Source organism: Rhipicephalus microplus, chromosome 8, assembly GCF_043290135.1.
Source record: "Rhipicephalus microplus isolate Deutch F79 chromosome 8, USDA_Rmic, whole genome shotgun sequence".
NCBI classification, from domain to species: domain Eukaryota; kingdom Metazoa; phylum Arthropoda; class Arachnida; order Ixodida; family Ixodidae; genus Rhipicephalus; species Rhipicephalus microplus.
In genome coordinates this window covers 16,750,172-16,763,777 of record NC_134707.1, presented here as the reverse complement: position 1 = coordinate 16,763,777, position 13,606 = coordinate 16,750,172, and the positions used below count along the sequence as shown (strand labels likewise).

General features: G+C 41.8%; 1 protein-coding gene across 3 annotated transcripts in view; it reads right to left on the bottom strand.

The window, feature by feature from the left end:
* The window catches only part of Ptp10D (Protein tyrosine phosphatase 10D), a 168,889-nt gene that overhangs the window by 17,530 nt on the left and 137,753 nt on the right, over nucleotides 1-13,606 (bottom strand). For all 3 annotated transcript variants that reach the window (XM_075871178.1, XM_075871177.1, XM_037416307.2), the window contains 13 exons: nucleotides 12,582-12,725; nucleotides 11,791-11,916; nucleotides 10,702-10,844; nucleotides 10,050-10,191; nucleotides 8,852-9,130; nucleotides 6,485-6,766; nucleotides 4,681-4,808; nucleotides 3,939-4,031; nucleotides 3,215-3,281; nucleotides 2,921-3,138; nucleotides 1,544-1,736; nucleotides 738-913; nucleotides 240-500 (listed from right to left, as the gene is read on the bottom strand). In XM_075871178.1, the coding sequence (XP_075727293.1) occupies nucleotides 240-500; nucleotides 738-913; nucleotides 1,544-1,736; nucleotides 2,921-3,138; nucleotides 3,215-3,281; nucleotides 3,939-4,031; nucleotides 4,681-4,808; nucleotides 6,485-6,766; nucleotides 8,852-9,130; nucleotides 10,050-10,191; nucleotides 10,702-10,844; nucleotides 11,791-11,916; nucleotides 12,582-12,725 (2,252 nt within the window). The remainder of the gene's footprint in view (nucleotides 1-239; nucleotides 501-737; nucleotides 914-1,543; nucleotides 1,737-2,920; nucleotides 3,139-3,214; nucleotides 3,282-3,938; nucleotides 4,032-4,680; nucleotides 4,809-6,484; nucleotides 6,767-8,851; nucleotides 9,131-10,049; nucleotides 10,192-10,701; nucleotides 10,845-11,790; nucleotides 11,917-12,581; nucleotides 12,726-13,606) is intronic.

Genomic DNA, 13,606 nt, shown 5'->3' with positions numbered 1-13,606 from the left:
AATTCGGAAGTGCAACAGCTGATAATAGTGGTCACACAATCTCTAGGTCACAATTACAAAGGACTTAGCTATTGGCGAAAAGTGCTATAACAGCCATTGAAAGTAAGTGAAAGATTGGGGAGGCCACGGGGCAGAGAAGATTGTTGTTATACACATCAATTTGTCCATGAACGCATTGCACCAACATCCAGCTGTATACAGGATCGCTGTAGTGAAAGTAGTGAAAAAAAAATGCTCACTGGAATGTAATTGGCGTTGATGTAATCCGATCCGTCCTCGTCATCAGTGGGGAGCAGCTTGACGCGGGAGTGGTCGTACGGTAGTATGTTGGTGAACCGGTTCTTGGGGCGGTTCACGGGCAAGTCGGCGGCACCACACGGCTTGTCCCGGCCGACGTGCTTAAGCAGCTCGAACTCCTCTGAGAAGCGGAAATCCGAGTCGGCCGACATGATGCGGTAGTGCTCGAGGAAGTCCTTGAGCTTCACGGGACGACTGGTCACCTGTGTCAAGAATATGTATAGGCATTGTTACTTCAGTGTAAGCATTGTGGGCTTTACATATCATAATGACTCGTGTATAACCCACTCATTTGTACAGGTTATACACATTAAAACTAGTGTTGAACGCAGGGCATTTTAAAGGTGCTACTGGTTTTGGCAGCAATCACCACAAGTTAAACTGAAGCTCCACTTTACACTTATCAATTTTCCTGCCTTTTACAAAGATGCTGCACTTACCATTTCACTCTCAGCTATAGACACAATGTCGTGGTCCTTGGAATGCGGGTCTCCTCTGGAGTGGGGTGCGAAAGGTCCTAGACGTCGTCGCCTCAGGACAACCAGTAGGATGGCAAGTATAACTAACAGTGAGAGGGGAACGAGGATGCCAACAATCAGCGGTGTGTTGTCTGGATCTAGGAAAAAGAACAAAACAAACAAGAGAGAAGTTAACACTTTGTTGTCGCTGTAGTGTGGCCCCCAAACATGGATCATGCCCGCAGCATGGGCTTAAAAACGATACCTCCTTCTCACCCATGCGAAATAAATATATTCGTGTATTAGACTTTCGAAATTACCTACATATTTACTTCCTTTTTTCTTCATTCATTCATATTCTTTCATAAATAACCTCATGATGAATTGAAAATGCGCATATTTGTTGGAGGGGCAGGCATTTACAAAGAATCTGCACTTTGATCTTGTAAATTACAGTTTCCAAAAAAACACGGGGATTATTGTGCCGCCATTTACACAGCCAGTGCCGTCTTTATAACTGACTTAAATATAAGAGAGAAATAAGTTATCTGCAAAACAATCAACACAATAAGTCAGTGTATCACGTAGTCAACAATTGGTAGTGTATTTATCTAGTTTCTAGAAAGGTTTAAAACCAGGGACATCTGCATTCAAACGTTTTTCAGGGCTGACTGCTTACCTGAAAAAAAAGGACAGGTCATTTCTAATGACAGGTCATTCACATAGTTTTGAAGCTCTGGCATTCCACACATACTGGTGGCTTGTATGTTGCCACTAGTGAATCTCACCTGTTTGGATTGGGTACGAGTAGACGGTGTCCGTGAATTTGTCTGGCGCCGTGTAAGCACGAACTTTAACCCTGTAGGTGGAGCCAGGTTTCAGGGGCCCATTGCAGTAACCCTTGTCTCCCTTGCAGTCTTCGGAGCCGATCACAAAATCCTCGGTGAGGGTGCCATTGAACGGGTAGTATGGCTCTGTCACCTGCATACCGGATCATCACCCATATTAGCCTCTCCCATAGCGGACTTCCAGGAAATGTACTTAAGATGCAACCAGTAGAACAGCCACTCGTACAATTTGTACCGGTCTGCAGTGTTTGTATTGCAGCAATAGAGACCATGGTGGTGGTGAATGAGAATTGCGTCTTTTCCACTCCCATCTTTTCAACTCTAGAGACCTCTTTCAGGCACACAAGTGCCACCAGCTGGCACGCAAGTGCTCATAAAGGCAGTGTGTACACCCCAGCGTCTGCCGTGCCAAGCGCGGGCGCGACATTTCAGCTTTCCGCTTGCACAGGAAACTAGCAGTTGAGAGCCTATTATACCTCTAGAGACATGAAAAGCGGGCCTTGAAACAATACAGTATATAGACGCAACAAGTGTTGCTGAGTGTGAACCCTACCCACCGATGGGTAGGGTTCACACCCATCGGCTGTAGGGAACCCTACAGCCGATGGTCATCATTTCGCCATGGCCTGGGTGGAGTAATCCTATCTGGAGTACTTCTCCAAAACGCTAGCATACAGGAATACGGCCGCACCGGGAGGCGAAACAGTTTTTCTTTTGTCCTCCGCTTTAACGCGGAGTAAGCACCAAAAGCACAGCATGCACAAAGGTATGAGCAGCCTGCTTATCTCAGTCGAGGAAGCACACGTGACCCCACCGTTTGATAAGTGTTCGCAGTTATTGCCCTAACGACGCAGCCCCTTCCCCCCCAGTACTACCTCACGCTTTCTTACTCGAGAAATCCTGTTGGCCCTTTTCATCTTTAAGCCTCGCTCCTCCGCAGCCTTGGCCGGTTTTCACAATGCTCAAGGCGATGCTATCACTACAGAACATGGCGGCGACGGCGAAAATAAACATTGAGTGTCCATAGTATTTGGTATTTTAATAATATATTCCAGTAACTTTGCCATTGCACTCCCCAATTTTGTCTGTTATATTTGTATGATTTTTGCAGAAGAGTAGCATCAGCTGCGGAGAATTCTGAAAAGTGAATTGTTTCAAACATTTAACAAATTGATATTAAAAGTGTTGTTTAAATATTTAGCCCTCATCTAATGTTTTGTGTCGGACCTCTGAGGTACAAAAGAGAAAAAAAGAAACAAGGAAGAAAGAATAAAGAAAGTGGTGTCATTGTAACAGCATACTTTTCGGGACACATACCTGGTACGGAGGCCAACTGTGGAAGCTCTGAACTTCAGACCACGTCGGCAGAATAGCACTGGTCGCATCCTTGGACACGTCTTCGGCGACGATGAGCGTGTAGGCGTGGATCGGACCGTGACTGTTGGCGAAGAAGTTCTTGCGGAAGCTAACCCGCATAGTCGTTGCCGTGTGGGTTAGCGACTTCGGGAAGACTGAATCGCTCGGCTTTGGTGGGGCTGCAGTACGCAAGGACATGGTTAGCTCCTGTGCAGATGTGGTACTGCACATAAAAATTGTATCGCGACCACTTACCCCATATAGGCATGGTCTCCTCCCATCTCCCTTTTCCACCAGGACCAATTTTCGTGTGCGCTTGAATCTGGAATAACATTTGTAGTTTGAATTATGGATCATGGTAATGTTGGTTATAGATTGCAGATTCAGTAACCGTATTTACTCGAATGCAATGCGAGTTTTCTTTCTGCGGATCTTCGATATCTGAGGTTCATCCTCATGTTACATTCGAATATCTTTCTTGTTTCTCACGACGAAGCAAAGTCGCTCCTCACATTACGATCGAGTAAACTCTGTAGTCAATCCAATTTGAAAGACAGAGCCGGACAAGGCAAATTCCTACGAGTTTTGACAAAAATCAGGGGGCTGCTAAAATACAGCTTGTTACGTACGCAACAAACAAGCATTCTGATTGAAGAGTTTCACGTGCGATTTAAAAACACACACCGGTATACAATTTTCCAGGTCAATTCACTTAAAGAAGAAAAGATCTGGAGTTTTTTTTTACATCCATACATATTCACTAAAATGTGTATGCTAAATTTTAAAGCTGACTTGATGTGTATCAAGTAGCATCACATCATTTGCATAAGCTAGTTTCCTGTTTCACTTCCTAGGTAAATCTAAAGAGCTCAAGTGGTGTGCTTCACATGAAAGCATTCTTTTGCTATTTAGAAACTTCTTCACAGTTTGTTTAGCCTTCACATGTCCGAGTTCATTTGTCGCAGTATATTATCTTTACCTCGAAGACGTAGGTTCGTCCAGGAATGAGGTTAGAGATGACTCCTTTAGTTTCCGTCGGTTCGAAGAGTTTGTGGCGATAGGTCAAAGAACCCTGAAACAACAACAACAAAAAAATCCGAGTTAACTTAAGCTGGCAGATGTACACTGATTCACTAATACCAAATCAGACTGTGCAATTATAAGAAACCTGCACAGATTTTAGAAACAATTATAACGATTATGACCATTAACATTTCTTTTCAAATGCAGACAGCAGGGATTATGCGTAATTACCATCCACTGACAGCAGTTTTCGAATGGCAGAGTAGTTACTGCTTCCACTTACATGCTATTCTCCTCGCAACTATTTAATTTTAATGAAGCATATGGAATAATTCTTTGGCTCTATAGAGGAACTACTTGTACACTCCTGTTAAGATGAACTGTAAAGTTCTAAATAAAACCAGAAAACGAGAACTTTCGGTCAAATCTCCCAGCTGTAAGTAGAAACTTAAGCAGGAATCTATCAAAAGTGTAATCATTCACCAAGAAATTGCATTGTAAGCTTCTATTCGTGCAAAACGAAATAGCCCAGTACCGAATGATTTCGGCCAGTGTAATATATAAACGCTACTTATAGGCACACATACAATCAACCGTGCAGTAGCTGCACAGTCGTTCACATATGTGTAGTTGCTTGTATATGCACATTATTCAACATTACGTATATGTTCATAGCCTTAATCTCTGCAACCGCTTACCTTCATGTAGTAAGTGATTTTGAAGCCCGTCAGCACGCCGTTCTGCTCGCTGGATGGAAGCGACCACTGCAGCACGATTTCACTTGGTTTCAACTCGAATGGGCGGAAGTTTTGGACTTTCCCCGGCACTGTAATTTGTTGCAATAAGATGAATTTTTCAGAATCGCAAGGTCTATAGTTCCACATCAATCAGCATTTAAATATGAGAGTGAATATTTACTCCAAAAAGTAAGCGATCCTAGCTATCTTTCTTCCATTACCCCATTTTCTGCTCACCCCGAAATATATTTTCGTGAAACTTACCATGTATAAAAAACGCACTCCCAAATATTGTTTCTGTTTTCTGGGGAAAGGAAAGTGCGTCCACCGCACGAGTAAGTACGGTGTATAGCGGCAGAAGTATGAAAGCATATTTTCTTACATGTGGTCACATTGGAACTGACTGGAACAAATGACCTGACCATTGTCGATTAGGCGCTGATTTAGTAATGCATGACAAATGCCTGATTTAGTTAGTTAGTTTAGATTACCTTCAATACAATGATTGCCAACTGGAGTCAGCACTAGCCAACGTTAGCCGCAACACATTTGTGCTATGCAAGCTAATGTCCAGCAAAGCATTACTCAAAGTTGCGCACTTTTTTTCCTCATTTCAATGAGCTAGAGCATTGGAAACAGTAGCGTACCGAACTGTACGGTCCCGGATTCGCCCATGCTACCAAATTGCAGCCAAAATGGCAATAATACTGTGAGATGCTTTACAGAGCAGGCTTCAGACAGTCACACACTTTTCCCTATCATTGCTTATTTCCATTAAAAACGGTATAACATAGCAGTATAACGCCAGTAAAAGTGGTATAACATGGTGAGGAATAATTTTACTTCAGAAAGTGCTGTTATAACCACGTGTGGAGGTGGCAGGCTCCAGATCAAGACCATCCAAGTTCTAGACCAAAGCTCAACAGGGCCTAAGCATTAGACTGGAGGGAGTGAAAACCCAGATGTTCGTCAACTCTGTTCATTTCAGGTTATATATTAGGAAGATAACTGCAAACTCCGTGACTGCCCTCACGCAACTCTTAAACACATTCCCTGGGAATGTGTCTAAGAAATGTGTCTAACCTCACAAACAAAAATGCAGTCTTCCCACATGAAGCTGCAGCGCTGTGGACAGCCACACTACACAAATGAAGTAAGCAAGATCAACTAAGTGTCATCTAGCGAGCCTGTGAGATGAGGGAGACAGTTTCTCCAGACCTCCTCAGGGCGGTCTAAGCCCAGGTCATTAGTTTGCCGAACTTCTCAATAAACTTCTTACCATCGCCACATGAACACTTATACTTATTTTTGCCAATTCTGCGTAGGTGTGATATTGAAGAAACAATGAACCTTGATACAATGATAAATTAAAGAGTATTATTTGCAAACCAATTATAACACTACACTTTAGTGATGGCGGTACTCTGTTTAACAAGACGCTGTGTAGGGCTTCTTGACAGGTATTCTGAAATGTTAAAAAAAATATTTTTGCGGGAATGCTTGCCCTCCGGAGATAAATATTCAATGTGATTAGAGTGGGTAACTGAATTTATTTTATGAAGATTGATGACATAACTAATGGCAAAGTAATATGTAATTAAATACGCTGTAATCTTGAATCACTGCAGTGAAATACTCTATAGCTTATTTACACTAACTTTATATCGTGTCTAGTAAACCTTGGCATGAAGATTGTACAAATTTCAAGCCTTTGTGGACAGTCGATCATAATACATTTTGCAAGCAGTTAAACAGAGGCACGAACCGGACTCTAGCGTCTGGAAGGTGCGTGACACAGGCAGACTGCGGCGCACTGTAGACGTGTCGTATCCACTCATTACGGCCACCACAAACGTGTAGTTGTGATGCGGCCGCAGATGCTCGTACGAGATGCGCTCAGCCAGCGTGAAGTTCTGTACGAGCACGCCACGGTGGTCGAGGTACTGGACCTCGTAGCCGTCGCGGTCGCCCGTAGCGCTTTCCCAGACCAGCGAGATGGCCGTGTCCGTCACTGTCAGCGCCTTGATCTCCTTCACCGGGTCCGGGACTGCGTGCATGTAACCAGAACAGTGCATACTCTGAAAATAATGCATGCACTAATGCTGTCTTTGAATTTTGCACAGCTGTGGCACTTTCGAAGGATCGCTAATAATGACTATAACTTATAGGGCTTAACGTCCCGAAACCACCATGTCATCATAAAAAACAAATTGAAGTACTTTATTGAGATTGCTAATTCTAGGGACTGTTCAAAATTCGCCATGGTAGTCTAGTGAATATAGTGCTTGACTGCGGCGCAGGTTGCGGGATCGAATTCCGGGCTCCAGAAATTTCAACCACCTAAGGTTCATTATCATGCACCCAAAATAAAGTACTGCACGGGCCTCAAGTATTTTCGCCTCCATCGAAAATAAAGCCGCTGTGGCCGAGAGAGTGGGTATGTGCCACATAGGATAGACTTTTAGGGGTGAAGCTCTTTAAGCCGTCTGTCGTGCGTCCTCGATGTATGTAGTTGGTAGCCACCTCTCGTGTAGTTCTTGGAATGTCCGCTAGATGGCGGTAATTGAATATAATCAATGTATGATGAAAAGAACGAGATGGTGCTACTTGGAGTGTTCACTAGACAGACGGACGTACAGATAGACAGACGCACAGACAGATCGACCCACGGTTGGACGAACGGACGCTTCGCTCCACTGATCATCATTCAGTCCGTCGATGTGCTGTAATTTTTTTGTTGTACACAGCTTACACAGCATGCACGGTGTTCTATGAAGCAGCCAGGGAGTTCTTTATGCGTTAGACACTGTTTACACCGTGTTCCTGGTGTTTGATTGCGTGTGAACGAGTGAGTTCTTAGTCAGGCACTGTTTACGCCACATGCAATGTGATTTATGAAGTCTGAGCGAGGGAGTGCTTTACCTGTCGGACACCATTTACACCACATACATGGTGTTTTATGACGTGTGAGCAAGAAACTTGTTTATTCGTCGGACACCATTTATGGCGTATGCATCGTGTTTTGTGACGTATAAGCAAAGGAGTTCTTTATCTGCTGGACACTGCTTATGCCACGTGCTAGATGTTTTATGACGTATGAGTAAAAAAGTCCTTTATCTGATCGGCCTTGTTTACACCACTTCATTTTTCATATATACCTCAAGTATCCAGGTCGGTATAAAATGGCAGAAATGGCAAATTCTATAGCCTTCAAGCAAATAATTCCCTTTTGATTGAAGATTACCTTTCTGTCTCAAAATAAAATAGATCGACTTAATGCAGGGGCCCTGCAACACTTTTTCAGCATCGGTAGTACAGGCTCGTGAGAACCTGTGAGCCAAACATTACAGCATACCATGTGGCCTGGAATTTACAATTAATTCTCAAAGTACCAAGGAATTGTCTCTTCTCCCTATAAATGATGCTTTATATCCCAGTGATGGCGACGCATACCCAGATCTATGGCCATTGGCATCTTGCAATGTTGTAAGCTTCATGGTTATGGCGGCGGATGCGAGGTGCCACCCCGTGTCCCTGCACACGCTCGCGATCACACTGAAATTAAGGCGCGCATTCAAAATAAAATTTAAGAAGCACTCAAGATGCTGACGTGCTCTGACAAAGGGATGCATTTCTCGCCCCATCATCATCCCTTTCACCGCGTACTTTTGAGTGCACAACAAACATTTGTAACTTCGCTCTTACTTGACAGGTTCTAAAACTTTTTACAGGAGTTAATCTATGAAGCAATAGGCATTTTTATTGTAGCCCTTCTATCAACACTTGAGAAAGTTGCAGGGCACCTCTAAACAAAGCTGGCGAACAATTCAAAACTATAAGTATCTTTGCTTACACATGAACCAGATCTTGCACATATATTAAGAGAAGTGACCATTCCATTCTCATATATCCTTGGTAGTATATAAAATAAACGTGGAACTATGGGAATGAATTTTTGGGCGTGAAGCCGGAACACGGACGAAGGAAAAGGCAGACAAGCTTGCGAGCACACAAGTGCGCATCGCTTTTTTCTATGTATTTTTGCTTAGTGCCTTAAAATTCCTTTCCTGGTTATGCAGGAGGTAGCCCTAAAGTATACTTAACTAAACATGAACTGCACAATGCAACTCACACAGCCTGGTGTGCCGGTAGATGGGCACGCTGTAGACTCCGCCGCTGATGGTCCAAATGCTGATGTTGTAGAGTCTTCCGGGCACTAGATTGTCGAAGAGCACCAGCCGGTTGGTGTCGTTCGACAGCTTCTCCTGTGCTGGTATACCGGTATCGCTAAGCTGAAACCGGTACCGGTCAAAAACCACGTGCCGCTGAGGAGTTGGTGTGTACTTGATGCCCAACGTTCGAGTCTCATGTTCGTCAGCGACAATGTTGATGACAGAGTCGATGACAGGCACTACATTAAAGAAAAAAATGGGTTTCAAGGATGTGATAATTGTCATGAGCGTTGCGCTCTAATAAACTTCTGATCAGTCTCTAACACTGAAGAGGAAGGTGTGTGTGCATACATTTTGTCAGACTAAAGAAAGCTTCTGATGTTTTCAAATACAACGAAGGCACTCGAAATTCAGGTGTGCTTCTCAAATGTTGGAAAAGCTTCAAGGAATGCTTATTCGAAATATCTGACAAAACACAGGAACAAAAGTGTTGAAAAACTTTGAACTGATTGCCAAGGCTTTGCTTTCCAGTATTGCTAGTTGGTAACATTGGTGGTAAAAACCAAAAGCCACCCAGATCATCTACTTGTGAACAGTGAAATGGTTACAACCTAAGCATAAAAACAAGCTACGCCCCAGGAACTGTGCCGACCATGTTTTTCACCCATGCGAGAGAGCTGTACTAGGCGGTTTCCCTAGTGAGCACATACTTCATAGCTGGTAATGTCCGTAAATTTAATATTCATAATTAAAAGTTATTCATTCATACTTAAAATGTCATGTTTCCCAAGCCGTAAGGTTGTTTTTTTTTTAACTGACCACGAAATTATTTTTTGACCGAAAATGAGGGACACCAAGCTGTTTCTATTGCAAAGTTCACTACGGGTAGTATGGAAAGGTGACTGATGTCACAGAAATGATGAAATGCTATTTGATGAGGAATTTACGCAAATTTTCTCCAGGTGTGACAGCGACGGCTGTGGCGGAGTAAGACCCCTATCCAACCAGACGAAACGCAGATATAAATCTTAGAGCAAGTAGATTAGCTCTTGGAGAGTACAATTTCGGGGAAATTAATAGACACTTTACTGTCTCCCGTTCAGAAGAGGCACACATATATGAAATGACAAAGCTTTAAAAGAAAACAAAAGTTCTCACTAGTTCTCGTCTGGACGCCGAAACCTTCACTTCTTACGTCGTGGCTGACGGCGTAAAGGCGGAATGAGTACAACTCTCCAGGCTTCAGATTTTCGATGACGACGTTTACGTTGTCTCCTGGACGTGTTGAGTTAGCTGGAACCTGAAACCGGTGTTACAGACGCTAGCAGTTATTCGTGGTGTCTGGGAAAGCTTTATGAAATATCAACAAGAAAATGTTGCAGTGTAATTCCAATAAAGTTGGCAAACCTGGAAATTATTTGTAATTCAGCAAGACACCTTTTCACTGTGGAACTTTTTGCTTCATAAAGTTTCAAAGCATTTAAAATGACTCAGAAATGTGTTAGGATGTTAACAGATTGCTTGAATCAGGCTTATCCATACAGCCGAAGTACTGTTTATAGTATGAGAGCCATTTTCCATGAAAGTGTTTCCTTAGCCAAAACCTAAACCCATAGCCATGAAAGGTTATCATAACAATTCTACAAGTTTAGCTCAGCTGGTGAGCACTAATTAAATTAATTCATAATAATACAAAATACACACTGCAGACTACAGAGTGTCTAGTGTCAGTAGCTAGTATTACGATTTTATCAACATAACCAATCAGTGTAAACTTTACAGCCATCACGAGCTTAAACAGAATACTTACCTGCTGCGATTTCTGCTTCTTCTGGTCATTGAGGGGGTTATAAACGATGATATAGTAGTCTACACGTCCTGGAGGCGCTGTCCACTCAAAGGTGATGTTTTGGGAGTCGAGGAAGTGCGTTACATGTTTGATGGAGTTGGGATCTGGAATAAATTTTCGTTAAGATATCTGAGAAGTGCCACAACACATCAGTACAAAGGGCCTACAGCCTAAGATGGACATAGAAGTGTGAGGAAAATCCCTGCACACAAACATCATGGAACAGTGCGCATATTCAGATGTCTAAATAAAAACATCATATCACTGTTTGTGGAATAATTGCTTGCTTTTATTAAATCAATAGTTTCTAGTTAAAGTCTTTGTTACATTATCTTTCTGCCATTTTACCATAAGTGGACCAACTCTTCACTCACACACTGTAGAGTACTCAGAGCTCTCAGTCATTATATTTTTCTAAATATACACCAAGTTGGGTGGTATACACTTATACCTCATTACAACGAATCTGGTTATAGCAAAATATCGGTTATAGCAAAGTAAATAAAAATAGTTCGTGCAATAGCTATAGTATTAAAAACAAATCTTTAAAACTAATTTTCCGATATATTGAACTTATTTTTGTGCAAGATGCAACTTTGTTATGATGAGATTTGAGTATGTACATTTTATGCTAGAAAGCAATATATGCACTTGAAACCAACAAGATTAAACGTAAATAGTTAAACTCGTGTAAACCCTTTAATATATATATATATATATATATATATATATATATATATATATATATATATATATATATATATATATATATATATATATATATATATATATATATATATATATATATATATATATATATATATATATACACACACACACACACACACACACACACACACACACGCACGCACACACTGATCAAGAAGATGGTATTAGCATTGCATAACGTTTTTTTGAGGAAATCGTATTACATGCACAAAACCACACTTGATTGCTGGCAATCTTTTTATCTGAATTGTAGCATTGCTGATTATGTTAAATTCTTCCAATTTCGGTAACCAAAATGTATCTATAGTGAAGCACACTTACACAGTGTTTGCTCCACGTCTTGAGCGTCGGTGCTTTCCACCTTGTTACTGACTGTTGCAACACGAACTACATATCGTTCCCCAGCAATGAGGTCGTCAATTTCAGCTGAAGTTGAGTTGACGACTCCTGGAGGAAATGAGACAGAGCAAGAAACAAAAAGTAAATTATCAGCAGCCTTGTTTGTTCCATGTTATTTTCAACTAACAATACGTTTGCCGATTGCTTATTACGGGTATCATTAATGTATTTTTTTTTTGCGGCAGAGCTTATCAATATGTATAGTAGCCGAGATAATACAGACCTCAAGCTCTCCTCACGGAAGCAGTTAGAACAGAGCAGAATAAAACAGCAATAACAATGTCTCATTGCGTAAAATTACCTTTGAAACAGTATGACAGCCTTATCATAAACTGTGGAATAGACAGCCATATCTACATAGGTCTTCATCTTTATAGTATTCACTCAAACTTAGACTCAGGCTTCATTACAAAGATAAAATAATTACACAGTCCTAGTCTTTTCACATGTGCATTGATTATCTCGCTATGTCAGCATTTCAACAATCAGCTGTGTAGTAGTTTTTGTGGCTGATTTTCAAATTTCTGCATGTTTTTGTCTTGCATAACAAATTCCTGTATAACAATCATACACCGTAGACAACAAAACTCATGCATCCTTTGCAATAAAAATCTATCTATAAATATCTAACTATATTATAATGAAGTTAACCGGCGAACTTTCAAATATGCACACTTCACTTGTTGCATGTGTTGCTGAAGTGCTTTACTTACCGAACTCCCTCCAGTACGTAGATTCAATAGGTCGGTACCGGACAGCATAATGATCGACCAAGGAGTTCGCTGGGGCATTCCATGTGAGTATTACAGTTGAGTTGCTAGCCTTTGCTATTTGCAGGTTTTGTGGAGGCCTAGGGGCTGCAAATGTCCAAGCAGTAGGAATAATTAGACAATGCAACATTTATATTAGTTCCTAACAAGTAATATTTTACACTGGCTAAACATACTCATCAAATAAAAACAATAATTTTCTCCTGGTCTCTTTAGTTGGATGTATTTTTATCACAGAAGATTTTAGAAAAAGGACAACTAAGTTGTACAAATTAGCACTTATGTATGTCCTCGAGTGTTGAAGATTGGGCGAGTTGGTTCATCGTACTTGAACTGGTATAGCGCATTACGGGGAAGAAGAAACGGCCGAGCAGACCGACACAAGAGGACAGAGCGCTACCCTCTGTCTCTTCCTCTTGTGTCCTGTCCTCTTGTGTCGGTCTGCTCGGCTGTTTCTTCTTCCCCGTAATGCGCTATACCAGTTCAAGTATGTATGTCCTGTTTTTGTAAGTTATATCTAAAAGGTCTTTGCCCTAAACACTCCAACAGTAAGTAGATTTGATGGCTGGTGGAATCACTTCGACAATAAAAAACAAATATGTCAACATGAGCAGTGGTGGTAAATTCTCCCGTGCATGTTCATTCATCGCTTACGCGGTCCGTTCGTTTCTGGCTCATGGAACGACACTTTTCGCTCTGGTCATGCACGCTCTGGACGAGCTTCAGCGCTCATAATCATACTTTGGAAAACTGAAAATGGAAAAACTTCTTGTGATTGAGTAAGCACAACAAAAATCCCTAAAAGAGTAAAGCGTGAGGACGCTTGCATAAAAGGACTCGCATCTAGCACAAACGAAGCTTGCATTCATCATGAAGGTGGCGCACGAAGGGCATGAAACGAACTGCAAGCTTGATAATATCTAGGGTTTAACGTCCCAAACCAAGATACGGTTGTGAGAGAAGCCGTA